The 13,346-nt window shown below is 46.3% G+C and overlaps 1 protein-coding gene across 1 annotated transcript in view; it reads left to right on the forward strand.

The window, feature by feature from the left end:
- MSH2 (mutS homolog 2) overlaps positions 1–13,346 on the forward strand; it is a 199,693-nt gene that overhangs the window by 14,487 nt on the left and 171,860 nt on the right. Inside the window, exons 4-5 of the mRNA XM_040351583.1 lie at positions 1,640–1,786; positions 3,568–3,717. Coding sequence (XP_040207517.1) covers positions 1,640–1,786; positions 3,568–3,717 — 297 coding nt within the window. The remainder of the gene's footprint in view (positions 1–1,639; positions 1,787–3,567; positions 3,718–13,346) is intronic.

The following is a 13,346-nucleotide window of genomic DNA, read 5'->3' on the forward strand; positions in this document are numbered from 1 at the left end:
AAGGCACAATTTTTATTTATTTATTTTATTTTTTCCCTAAATATCTTCCTTTATCTTAGTGCAGTCCTCCTTCACTTACCTCATCCTTCCATTTTGCTTTTAAATGTCTTTATTTCTTCTGAGAAATCCTCACTTCCTGTTCTTCTGTCTGTAACTCCACACAGTAATGCAAGGCTTTCTCCCTGGTGTGGAGTGTCGTGCTCGCCTCCTCCCTTGGACTACAGGAGAGTCGGGACGCTCTCTAGGTTGCAGATAGAGAAAGGAGCTGTGTGTTAGTGGGTGTCCTGACTCTCCTGTAGTCATAAAGAGGGGGCGAGCACGACACTCCACACCAGTGAGAAAGCCTTGCATTACTGTGTGGAGTTAGACAGAAGAACATGTATCTGTTTTCAGCTTTATATACGGTTTTAAAAAATGCACATCCTGTTAGAATTTTCTTTTCCTGATTCACCTGTGGGTGTGGATTCTTGGCATACACTATGAGACAGCTGATTGGAGGAAAGGCACCCCCCCCCCCCCTCTACATATAGGCAGAGACTTGTAGAGCTGTGCTGTGAATTGACCAGCTCTCTGATAATTTATTTATAGCACCCACCCTAACACAAATTTCAGGCTGGTTTTATCACAGTTGACAGAGAACTTGTCAGAAGTTATCATGCTGATAACAGAAGAACGGGGCAGGAGAAAGCCACAGGATTTAGGTCTTTGAAGAGAGATGATAAAACACTGCAGATATGTGCCCAGGTCAAATTTCATGAATCGGGTTTACATCCACTTTAACCCAAGCCGGTTATCGGCACTCTCCTCTCTTCACGTTGTCAGCGCGATAAAAGGGAACGCCAATAACTGACTTGTGTTTACATCGCGATCAGCTGTGATTAGACAATGCTGATCACGTGGTAAAAGGCCACTGTGATTGGCCATTTACCCCGATCTGTGATCAGCTGTCTGCCTTTTAAGCCTGTCCACACAAGCCACTATTGTGTTGTGTGTGTGTGTGTGTGTGTGTGTGTGTTTTTGCCCAGTTCAGCGTAGCCTGAGGGGGTAGCTGGTGTGGTCGCTTTGAGCGCTACATTTAGAGGGGCTCACACATGGCTGGTGCCACCATAATAGAGCTTGGGCAGCATTTGGGGGGGGGGGGGTAGAAGGTAGTAGGGGGGGTTGAAAAATACAAATCTCCAGCCACTTGCAGAGGGTGTAATCAGAGTGGAGGGATCTGGGGGTGTGAGCTGAGTTAGAGATGGGCTTGGGCGTGTTCGGAAACCTAGTCTCAACCCACCAGGAAGCTGAAACTGCACACCGCTAAATGTGTCAATGCCTGTGATTAGCGGTGTGCAGTGTTGGTTTCCTGGCGGGATTGGGCAGATAGGTTGAGACTAGGATCCCGGACATGCCCGAGCCCATCTCTAATCGGAGCGTGGGTTTGGGGGGTGTGGTATGGGGGGGGGGGGGGGGTGTATCTGGAAATCTGGTCTGAGGTGGTGGGGGTGATCAGGGTGGGGATATCTAAAAGTTCACAAGGTTAAGGGGTGCAAATAACTTGCCTTGCCCCAGTTGCTGACAACCCACGTTATAGCACTGTCTGTTTAGGATTTGGGCCATAGTTACTCTGTTGTAACCATTGTATTCAATTTTACAGATTGTCCAGAGAGGTGGGATTCTGATCACAGACAGGAAGAAGGCAGAGTTCACTACGAAGGACAGCATCCAGGATCTTAACCGTTTGTTGAAAGCCAAGAAAGGAGAACAAGTCAATAGTGCTGCATTACCAGAGATGGAGAAGCAGGTATGACCTATAGCTGCTGTGTTTTGGAATGTCTGCCCAAGTGTTTCTCCCACATGGCATTGCTCAGGCTTGGTGAGAGAACACTTGGGCCACTTTTTATAGGAGTTTTGCAGCTAAAACTAACGCCTGTAAAGCAAGCACCTCTCCTATCACTCCAGTGTGAAAGCCTGAATGCTTTCACCCTGGAGCGGTGCACTTGTGGGACGTAAAAAAAAAAAAAAAAAAGTCCTGCAAGCGGAATCTTTGGGGCCCTGCCCTTTGAAATGAATGGGAACCGCTGCCAAAGCACCTGCAGAGCGCTTCGACGATACACGGGCGCTATTAACCCCTTTGGTCGCTAGAGGGGGTTAAAAGCGCTCGCTAGTGGCCGAAATGCGCTGCTAAAACTACAGTAAAGCGCCGCTAACACTTTACCGCCGACTCCCTCACCGCCCCAGTGTGAAAGTAGCCTTGAGCACCAGGCGTTACATTTGGCTAGCCCAGTGTTAGGATGTTTTTCTTATATCCAGTAGTCCGGTTTTGAAGGAAGCTCTGATGTTGCCCTGCGGAGCCAGGCTGTCAGACTGCTAGTCTCATGTAACCCTTTATGGTGCCTATCTATTCCCACACTTGGTTTATATAGTTGTATTGACATTTTATTACTGCAGTGTGCTGTGCCAAGGCAGATTTCTGCATTCAGCAGGGTAATCAAGTCAGATCATTAAGAATCCATTCATATTTGCTTTCAAAATGCACCAGCTCTATCTGCAGTGTGTTGTCATATTTTTTTTTTTGAAAACTTAAATTTTATTGATTTTCAACATTTTCCAGGTAAAAAAAAAAAAAAAAGGGACAAAAAAGACATAAAACATTATGAAGAGGCAGCACTAGGAAGGACACGCAGAATTGTCGGTTATACAACTGGAGCAAAATATGTAGAACAAACCAATAAAGATAGGTCAAAGCAAGATCCAATCTGGTGAACATAGGGCCAAGTACCTATATCATCACCATATTTTTATTTTATTTTTTTACAGTAGAACATACAGTAGAACATAATGCAGCGCAGCACATACCATGCACTGCACTTCCAAAAGTGTGTTTTTTCCCCTCATGGTGCATTGTGAGGAGTTTGTAAAGCATTACACCAGCCATCAGCAGATGCTGGGTGTAATGCCACGCTCCTGCAGAATGTCTGTGTAGCTGTCTACCCTTACCTCTGATATTGGCAGGCAGTTACTGAATGACAGGAAGCTCAGTGAACTGTATAATAGAATATATATAGATATAGATATATAAAGACACAAGTCCATCCAGTTCAACCATAAAAAAAAGTGTGTGAGATTTTATATATACATACATACATACATACATACATACATACATACATACATACATACATACATATTCTCACACACACTTTTTTTTTTATGGTTGAACTGGATGGACTTGTGTCTTTTTTTCAACCTGACTATGTAACAAACCAACAGCTGCAAAGGCTGACGGTTCTTGTATTTCATTGGTTCACATAGATCTGTGAATCAATTCTGCCGTGTGGGCGGAGCTCTTTGAATTGTGACAGCGAGTATGGGGAGAAGATCCGCAGCTCACTATCACAAGGAGGTTGGGGGAGGGAGGTCAGATGCTGAACGTGTTGCACTCTATATAGGGTTCTAACATGTTCAGAAAGGTGAACTTTATCCTTTTTGGCACCACACTTCTTAGTCTCCTTTCTTTCTCAATTTATTTTTATTGCTTCTCTTTCAATATATATAATTGTTACCGATCTTCTGTGATTCTAGGTTGCAATGTCTTCTCTCTCAGCCGTTTCAAAGTATCTAGAGCTGTTGTCGGATGAATCCAACTTTGGCCAGTTTGTAATGACCTGCTTTGACCTGACCCAGTACATGAAGCTGGATAACGCAGCGGTTGGTGCTTTGAACCTTTTCCCGGTGAGTCTTACTCTTTACTAAATACACTAAGCACTAGGATCTCATCTGCTCAAATCCTAACCATGAAGCCACCTGGCTGGATGTTCTTCCTTTGCCTGCTTGGTTTTTGTTTCGGGTACTCCCGTTTCTTCCTACACTTTAAAGACATGCTGGTAGGTTAATTGGCTTCTGTCTAAATTGGCCCTAGTATATGTATGAATGTAGGTAGGGACCTAAGAGCAGTGTCTCCAAACTTTCTAAACAAAGGGCTACTTTGGAGGGGGGGGGGGGGGCAGAGTGGCCAGTGGAAATAGAAAATGCTCCAGTGTCAGTCGGAGTAAGAAAATTACATTGTGCATGTAATCAGTAGGGGGAGGAATAGTGCCCCATCATTTTGTCATTCGTGGAAGGAATAATGTCCCGTCATTGCTGTCTGTGGAAGGAATTGTGTCCCCTTGTTGGTGTCATGGGAGGAATAGTGCCCCAGGGCCAGATAAAGGCAAGCAAATGGATGCATTTGCCCCACGGGCTGCAGTTTGGAGACCACTGTCTTAGAGTGTAAGCTCCATGAGGGCAGGGACAGATGTGAATGTACAATATACTATTTTACTATATGTAAAGTGCTGTGTAAAACTTTCAGTGCTATATACGTACCGGAATTTTTTTTTTTTTTTTAATAGCACTATTTTCCCTCCTTTATTTTCATTTTCTCTTCCGTTCATGGACGGACACAGCAGCAATTGACCTTAGGGTATTATCCTCCTTTCTAGGAGATTGACTAGGCAGAAAAACGGCATGTTAAGTGTTGAACACTCCACACAGTATAGAACCTCCCAGGGGGCGGTTCCCCCGGGTACATCCCCCAATCTCTGCTCTGCAGCCTCAGTTTTTTTTCTGCCTAGCAAAGGAGAGTCCATGTGCGTGTGTGTGTGTTTTTTACTGTGCAATCGCCGGGCGCCTTTAGAGAGTTCGGCGGCCATTTTCTTGAAGCCCACATGCTTTTTTTTTGCATGTCGGCAGCCATTTTGGAAGGGGTTTTTGCCTCTAGTGGCTAAAATAAAGGCGCAAACGACTCCAGCACACTTCCTGAGGCACAGCACGGAGCAGCACTCTGGGGCAGACAGCAGCAGTACAGGCCTGGTCGGGTGGTGAGTTCTCTGCTGCGGCCGGGAGGGTGGCCTGTGGGTCTTGCCTTGCACTCCAAGGGTGGCAAAAGGGTGGGTCAGCATGGCGTCCGAACCAGATGCTTCTCCCCCAGACATGCCAGAGTTAACCCTTAGTGCCCCAGTACCTGCGGCCTCTGTGGATGCTATGACGGCAGTCCTAGAGGCGTTTGTTGCCAGGATTGAAGCAGCGTGTGGCCAGAGGGGGGGGGGGGGGGGGGAAGAGCCCCCTCCCCCCGCCTTCTTCTGGGGATGCCTCTGACATGGAATCGGGCCCAGCTACTGCTCCAGGCCCTGGTTCCGAGGTGTCGGAGGATGCAGGCCTAGTCCACACGGACAGTGAGGATGACTCTGCTTCAGGGCCAGCGCATGACAGGGCGCTAGTGGAAGCTCTTATCACTGTGGTGCGGGATACTCAGAAAATTGAGGATTCAGTGGAGACATCAGAGGTCTCGGTCCCTTTTGGGTTCCGCAAGCCGGCCCACACTACGAAAGTGTTTCCTTGTGTTCCTTAAATGGAAACAATTTTGTACAAGGAATGGGATCGGCCACAAAAGGTTTTTGCTGTTCCAAAATGCTTTACGGTCCGTTATCCTTTTGAGGAGGACTTCCTGAAAAAGTGGACCTCTCCTCCGTCGGTGGACCCCCCTGTGTCCAGACTGAACAAGGCGACCACGTTGCCTGTGGAAGGGGCTCCCGCTTTCAAGGACCCAGCAGATAGGAGAGCTGAGGCTGTGGCCCGCTCCATGTTCACGGTGGTGGGGTCGGCGGTGAGACCGGTCTTGGCCGCAAGCCCAACAAGCCTGCGCATGAAGGTCTGCCCCGCCCCCCTCTCGGGTGGGGGGCCGGCTTCACAAATTTGCGGCTCGATGGATGTCTCTTCTTTCCGACTGGTGGGTTTGCAAAGTAGTTTTCTCAGGGTACAAGATAGTTTCTCTCTTGTCCGCCAAACAGATTTTTTCCTTCCAACCTCCAGCTTCCTCCGGGTCGTCGGGAGGCCCTGTTTGGGGCTGTTCAGTATCTGCTGGTCAGGGGGGTGTTCGTGCCGGTTCCTTTACTGGAACGGTTTCAGGGGTTTTACTTCAATCTGTTTGTGGTCCCCAAGAAGGAAGGGGTCCGTCCAATCCTGGATCTCAAGGCCTTCAACTGTTTTGTCAGAGTGCAAAAGTTCAGGATGGAGTCGGTTCGCTCTGTAATAGTGGCACTCCATCAAGGGGACTTCCTGGCGTCCTTGGATATCAAGGACGCGTACTTGCATATCCCCATATGTGCAAAGCACCAGAGATTTCTGCGCTTTGCGGTCGGGGAGGACCACTTTCAATTTGTTGCCCTCCCTTTCGGCCTGGCTTTGGCACCAAGGGTTTTCACCAAGGTGCTCGCTCCGATTCTGGCCCTGCTGAGGCAGCGCGGGATCGCTATTGTAGGATACCTGGACGACCTTCTCCTGAGAGCTTCTTCAAGATCAGAGTTGGAGGTGGATGTGTCTATCACCTGCCAGACCCCCTGGGAATTCGGTTGGCTGCTAAATGTTGAGAAGTCGGTTTTGGTAGCGTCTGGAATACGTGGGGGTTGGTCCTAGATTCCTCGGTGACGAGAGTTTTTCTTCCCACGGAGAAACTACAGACACTGCAAACTGCGGTGAGTCGGTTGGCGACCCAGAAGTGGTCGTTGCTTCGCTTTTGCATACGAGTTTTGGGTCTGATGGTGGCCTCCTTCGAGGCGGTTCCGTATGCTCAATATCACACTCGCGTGTTACAGAGAGAAATTCTGTCACGTTGGGACAAGGTCCCTTTGTCTCTGGATCACCAAGTTCGGGTGAGTCGCCTGGTCAGTTCCTCCCTAGTGTGGTGACTGACGTCTCCGGTGCTTCGGGCCGGGAAGTCATTCCTGCCGTGCCATTGGACGGTAGTCACGACAGATGCCAGTCTCTCCGGCTGGGGGGGAGTCTGGGGTGTTCAGTCAGCCCAGGGGCGCTGGAATCAGGAAGAATCCCGCCTGCCGATCAATGTCCTGGAACTCCGGGCGATCAGGCTGTGCCTCTCCAAGTGGTCTCTGAGGGCCGCCCGGTCAGGATTCAGTCGGACAACACCACGGCTGTGGCGTATGTCAATCGTCGAGGGGGCACACAGTGCTCGGCTGCTGCGGCAGGAGTCGCTCACATCCTCCGGTGGGCCGAAAAGAACGTTCCGGCTCTTTCGGCCGTTTACACTCCGGGCGTAAAGAACTGGCAGGCTGACTACCTAAGTCTCCAAACGCTAGACCAATGAGAATGGTCGCTACACCCGGATGTGTTTCAGAGTCTGTGTCTGAAATGGGGTACTGCAGACGTGGGTCTTCTGCCGTCCCGACTCAATCGGAAGGTGACACGGTTCGTGGCCAGGTCAAGAGACCCGTGGACGGACGCGTCAAACGCGTTGGTGGCTTGGTGGTGTCACTATCGCCTAATCTACGCCTTTCCTCCTCTGAAGCTTCTTCCTCGTCTGCTACACAGAGTGGAAGCCGAGGGGATACCAACAATCCTAATTGCTACGGATTGGCCTCACCGTCCCTGGTACCCACATCTGGTGCGTCTGGTGGCAGATGTTCCGTGGCGCCTGCCACTGCGAGAGGATCTTCTGTCGCAGGGTCCTATCTTTCATCCTGCTTTACAGTCGTTGGCTTTAATGGCGTGGCTATTGAGAGCCAGGTGCTGAGGGACCGGGGTCTGTCGGATTCGGTAATCTCTACCATGCTGCGGGCGCGGAAGTCTACTTCCCGGAAGATTTACCATTGTACGTGGAAGGCTTACATCTCTGTGTGAGGAGATGAATTGGCACCCCTGTGCGTACGTGATGTTTCGGATTCTGCTGTTCTTGCAGCGTGGAGTGGATCAGGCTCTCTCCTCATTTTTTTTTTTTGTTTTTGATGTCACAATGTAGAGTATAAGATTCCCTATCATCTGTGCCCAGTCTTGCCACACAGAGTTAATCCAGCGCTGAGCAATCCTCTTTTAATGTTCAGTGAAAATTAACAGAATTCCAGATAAAAACTTGCCAAATTATAAAGTCCGTTTCTCTGTTCTTGCTTTGTGTTACAGGTTATTTACATATCCTGGTAATATACAATGAACTTTGGATCACCTCATATTATGATTAACATAACATATGATAAACATGTCCAAGCTCTAGATATGTAAATAACCTGTAACACAAATCAAGAACAGAAAAACGGACTTTATAATTTGGCAAGTTTTTATCTGGAATTCTGTTAATTTTCACTGAACATTAAAAGAGGATTGCTCAGCGCTGGATTAACTCTGTGTGGCAAGACTGGGCACAGATGATAGGGAATCTTATACTCTACATTGTGACATCAAAAACAAAAAAACTATTTTTTGGGTTTACATCCACTTTAAGTACGATTAAGGGTCAGATTTCGGCCTTGGCTGTTTTCTTTCAGCGACCCTTGGCGGCGCACTCTCTGGTGCGTACGTTTGTGAAGGGGGTTCGGCATGTGGCCCCTCCTGTGCGTCCTCCACTGCCTCTGTGGGACTTGAATTTAGTCCCCTCGGTGCTTCAAAAGCCTCCATTTGAGGGCATTAGGGAGATCCCTTTATTGACTCTTTCCCAGAAGGTGTTTTTTCTGGTGGCGATTACATCGGTCCGACGGGTGTCTGAGTTGGTGGCCTTGTCTTGCAAGGCTCCATATTTTGTCATCCACAGATGTAAGGTGGTGCTGCAGCCGTTGTTTCGGCCTTTCACCTTAATGAGGACATTGTTCTTCCATCCTGTGTCCAAAAGAGGCTGCCTTGCATTCTTTGGACGGGGTTCGAGCCCTACGGGTGTACCTGTCTGCTACGGCTCCGTTTCAGAGGTCGGATTCACTGTTCGCGTCGGTGACTGGTTCTAAAAAGGGTCTGGCGGTCTCGTCGGCCACCATTTCTAGGTGGATCAGGCAGGTCGTTCTTCAGGTCTATGCCCTAAAGGGGCGGGCGCCCCCCTTCCTGGTTACGGCGCATTCGACCAGGGCAATTGGTGCCTCTTGGGCTTTCTGCCATCAAGCGTCCGTTTTTACAGGTGTGTAAGGCAGCGACCTGGTCGTCAGTCCACACCTTCTCAAAGTTTTACAAGGTGGATGTGAGTGCATCTTTGGATGCCTCCTTCGGCCGCAAGGTCTTGCAGGCGGCTGTTTAAGGTTGAAGTTCCTCCGTTGAGGAGCTCTGGTTTGTTTGGGGTGAAGTTGGTTTGCTGTGTTTTCCCACCCCTGATTTTTTGACACTCTTGGGGACGTCCCTAAGGTCAATTGCTGCTGTGTCCGTCCATGAACGGAAGAGAAAATAGGATTTTTGTACTCTCCGTAAAATCCATTTCTCTGAGTTCATGGACGGACACAGCACCCACCCCTCCTTTGTTTGTACTGCTTGTTTACAAACTGAGGCTGCAGAGCAGAGAACGGGGGATGTACCCGGGGGAACCACCCCCTGGGAGGTACTGTACTGTGTGGAGTGTTTAACACTTAACATGCTGTTTTTCTGCCTAGTCAACCTCCTAGAAAGGAGGATAATTTCCTATGGTCAATTGCTGCTGTGTCTGTCCATGAACTTAGAGAAATGGCTTTTACGGTAAGTACAAAAAGCCTAATTTTTTTTTTTACTTGTCTAATTCGTATTCGAAAAGGCCGAGAGTTTTTTATTTTTTTTGTTATTTCAGCCTTTCCAGCCTGAAGGAGAGATGTGAGGTCTTATTGACCCCACATCTCTCCGTAAAAAGGACCTGTCGCACACTATTTTTATTACAAGGGATGTTTTACATTCCTTGTAATAGGAATAAAGTGATCATATTTTATTTTTAAGAGAAAGTGTAAAACATTTTTTTAAAGCGCACAAAAGAAAATGCATAAATAAGTTGCGCCCACATATGTAAACGGCGTTCAACATGTGAGGTATCACCGCATGCGCTGGAGCAAAAGAAACTGTTCTAAATATGTAACCTGTAAAAAAAAAAAATCTGCCTATGGAGATTAAGTCCTGAAGTTTGGCGCCATTAAACAAGTGTGCGGAATTTAACTTGGGTATCTATTTGGCGTAACATCTTTAAATTTCTACAAATAAATTGGGCCAACGTTACTGTTTTGTGTGTGTGTGTGTGTGTGTGTGTGTGTGTTTTTTTTAAACGTGTTTTTGAGGAAAACAAAATTGTTAAAGTGGAGTTCCACCCATAAATATAACATTACATCAGTAGTTTTAAAAAAAAATGTCATTAGTCCTTTAAGAATTTTTTTTTTTTTTTTTTTTAGATGCCTTTAAAGTGTTGTTGCTAGGCAGAATAGTTAATCTTCCCTCTTCCTGCACCTAGGTGCTTAAGCTTCCTAACCTACACCGCACAGACTCCTGGGAATGTAGTGGGTGTAACTTTCCAGGAGTCTGTGCACTCCCCAGTCTCGAAGAATCATGTGACTTGGACAGCACAGGTGCTGAAACCTGATCTGAAACCTATTACACTGCTTGTGCAGCACTGAGCATGTGCAAGATCTGCCAGGCTGAAATCCAGGAAGTCATACAGTCTGGCTTCATGATGCCCACACTTAAGATGGCCCCAGTCAATTATTTCTATTTTATAAAGTGTCTAAATGCTGTAACAACCTAACAAAACGGACCTTAGTTTACAGACTAACTTTACTAGAATACATTAAGCTTGTGTATTACAGGGGTATTTATATTTAAAAAGTGAAATTGTGGCCGGCACTCCGCTTTAAATGAATTAAAAAATTTATAAAAATCACTGTGCAAATACTATGTGACATAAAAAATTGCAATGACAGCCGTTTTATTCCCTAGGGTCTCTGCTAAAAATACATATATAATGTTTGGGGGTTCTGAGTAATTTTCTAGAAAACAATTATGATTTTTACATATGAGTGAAGTGCCAGAATTGGCCCAGATGTGAAGTGGTTAAATTGTAAGTGGCTGGGGGGGGGCACATGTTCAACATACTGTAACTCTGCAAAACATGCACAATTTCCTAATGTATATCCCCCTCATAAATGCCATTTATAAAGAGAAATACCCGTGGATCTGTCAGAGATCCAGTGTGCTTCTAACTTCCTGTTTGAGCTGACCGCACAGTACCTCTGTTGCACTGACATCCCAAGCAGTGTTGTCAGCAGTATTGATGCTGTGATCACCATTTTAAAATGAGAGGAGCCGCCTCTACTAGTGCCATTCCCAGCCTGGGTTCTTATAGGGCTTCTAAGATGCCCAAGGCTTTCACCTGCTGGGCCCTGTATGGAGACTGAGAGAATCCAGACAGGTTTTATCACCCAACAGTACAGGACTTCCTGTTTCCCTCATTCAGCTTCAAGGAAATTATTTTATGGCGGGAAGAAAAACCCTATTTTTAGTTTTCCTGACATTGCGAAGCACTGAGCTACATCTCTCCGTACCCCAGGAGTTTCTCAACATTGAGCCTTGTTGTCTTCTGTATTGAACAGCCATACAAGAAAAGAATGCTTTGAAATGAGTCTTCTTCATGTGTAGACACAACTAGTTCTTGGTACAAGTTTCGTCAGGTCTGTTTATTCACAAGGGGAATCAACCGTGTTCTGGAATGTTTGCAGCTCCTCTAACTATTCTACAATGTATACGCCCAAAAACGCAAAGTACTGTATAGATTTTTTTTTTTTATTATTGAAAACGGACCTTCAGTCAGTCCTCCCTTTTTTTTTATTTTTTTCCCATCTATTAAATCTTCTGCCCTTGTTGTTTAAACTTAGGATAGTTAAACATTTTTCTTCTGCCAGTAAATACCTTATACAGCCCACTTCCTGTTGTTCTTGTCTTATGCGTATCGCTTCATACTTGTTTTAACACATTAAAGGGGTTGTAAAGGTAAAAAAAAAAATCCCTAAATAGCTTCCTTTACCATAGTGCAGTCCTCCTTCACTTACCTCATCCTTCCATTTTGCTTTTAAATGTCCTTATTTCTTCTAAGAAATCCTCACTTCCTGTTCTTCTGTCTGTAACTACACACAGTAATGCAAGGCTTTCTCCCTGGTGTAGAGAAAGCCTCCAGAGGGGGCGAGCAGGCAAGTCAGGACACTCTACTTTGAAGATAGAGAAAGGAGCTGTGTGTTAGTGGGCGTCCTGACAATCCTGCTCGCCCCCTCCCCCCTCGAGGCTTTCTCCACAGCAGGGAGAAAGCCTTGCATTACTGTGTGGAGTTACAGACAGACGAACGGAAAGTGAGGATTTCTCAGAAGAAATAAGGACATTTAAAAGCAAAATGGAAGGATGAGGTAAGTGAAGGAGGACTGCACTAAGGTAAAGGAAGCTATTTAGGGATTTTTTTTTAACCTTTACAACCCCCTTTAAGGCGAATTAAAGCCAAGAACACAAATGTAGAAATGGAACATATTTTATCTTACAAGTTCTTAGATATGGTGCCTGCTTTTGTTTTAATATTTTGTTTTAATACGTGGGGCGGAGAACAAATTTGGCAAATGCATCAAACCATATTACTAATTTCTCCTTTCCCCTATTCCCCCCCCCCCCCCCCCCCCCATGTAATGCAGAGGAACAATGGCAGACATTCTTAAAGTCCTGCCTTGTTGACAACCATGGCTCCCTCCATAGATACAGTGGAGGAATGAGTGAAGCCACCCGGGGACAGGAAGTTTAACCTCTTCACGAATGATGGCTACAGCACGGTTGCACATTGCCGTGAGGGCATCGTTTGACATCCTTCCGCAGCCATGCTGCTCGTACGTGCATCCGCGGGAATCTGTGATCACTGTGTCTGAGACGCAGCTGATCACAGGTCCTGGTAAAGTCAATCACAGCGGCTCTTTACCACGTGATCAGCTGTGTCAAATCACACCTGATTATTGTTGGTTATTTGGCATTCTTCTCCTTGCACCGACAGCGCCCGAGGAGAGCCGATAAATGGCAAATCCACACAGGGGACATCTACACTGATCATCAGTGCAACCTCAAGAGTGGAATGGAGAAAATTTACTAATTTACAAAATTCTATAACAAACGAAGATTTTAAGTTTTTTATATTTTGGTCTTTTAGCAAAAAATTAAAAATCCCAGCATTGATTAAATACAACCAAAAGAGAACTCCATTTATGTGAAAAAATTATAGATTTATAAGGGTTCAGTGTTGCATGACCGCGCAATTGTCATTCAAGGTGTGACCGCGCTGAAAATTGGCCTGGGTAGGAAGGGGGTGAAAGTGCCTGGTAGGCAAGTGGTTGATTGCAGAATAATTTCCAAATAAACAAAACGAATTTCCAAGAACAAGAAAGTTTGGGTTAAACAGGGAGCCCATCAATAGAAGCCCATGTAGCTTGTACCTAACCAAATTCAATAAATAGGCTAAGTGAAAAATACAAAGCTTTATTGTTGCACAGAAAAATACATAATTGTAGTATTTTCATCCTTTTTTTGAGGGTTTACTGCCATGCACCTCCTAGTGCTTCTGAGGCCAAGGGGTGTGGCAGGTGTGA

This window comes from Rana temporaria, chromosome 4 (assembly GCF_905171775.1).
Source record: "Rana temporaria chromosome 4, aRanTem1.1, whole genome shotgun sequence".
NCBI classification, from domain to species: Eukaryota; Metazoa; Chordata; class Amphibia; order Anura; family Ranidae; genus Rana; species Rana temporaria.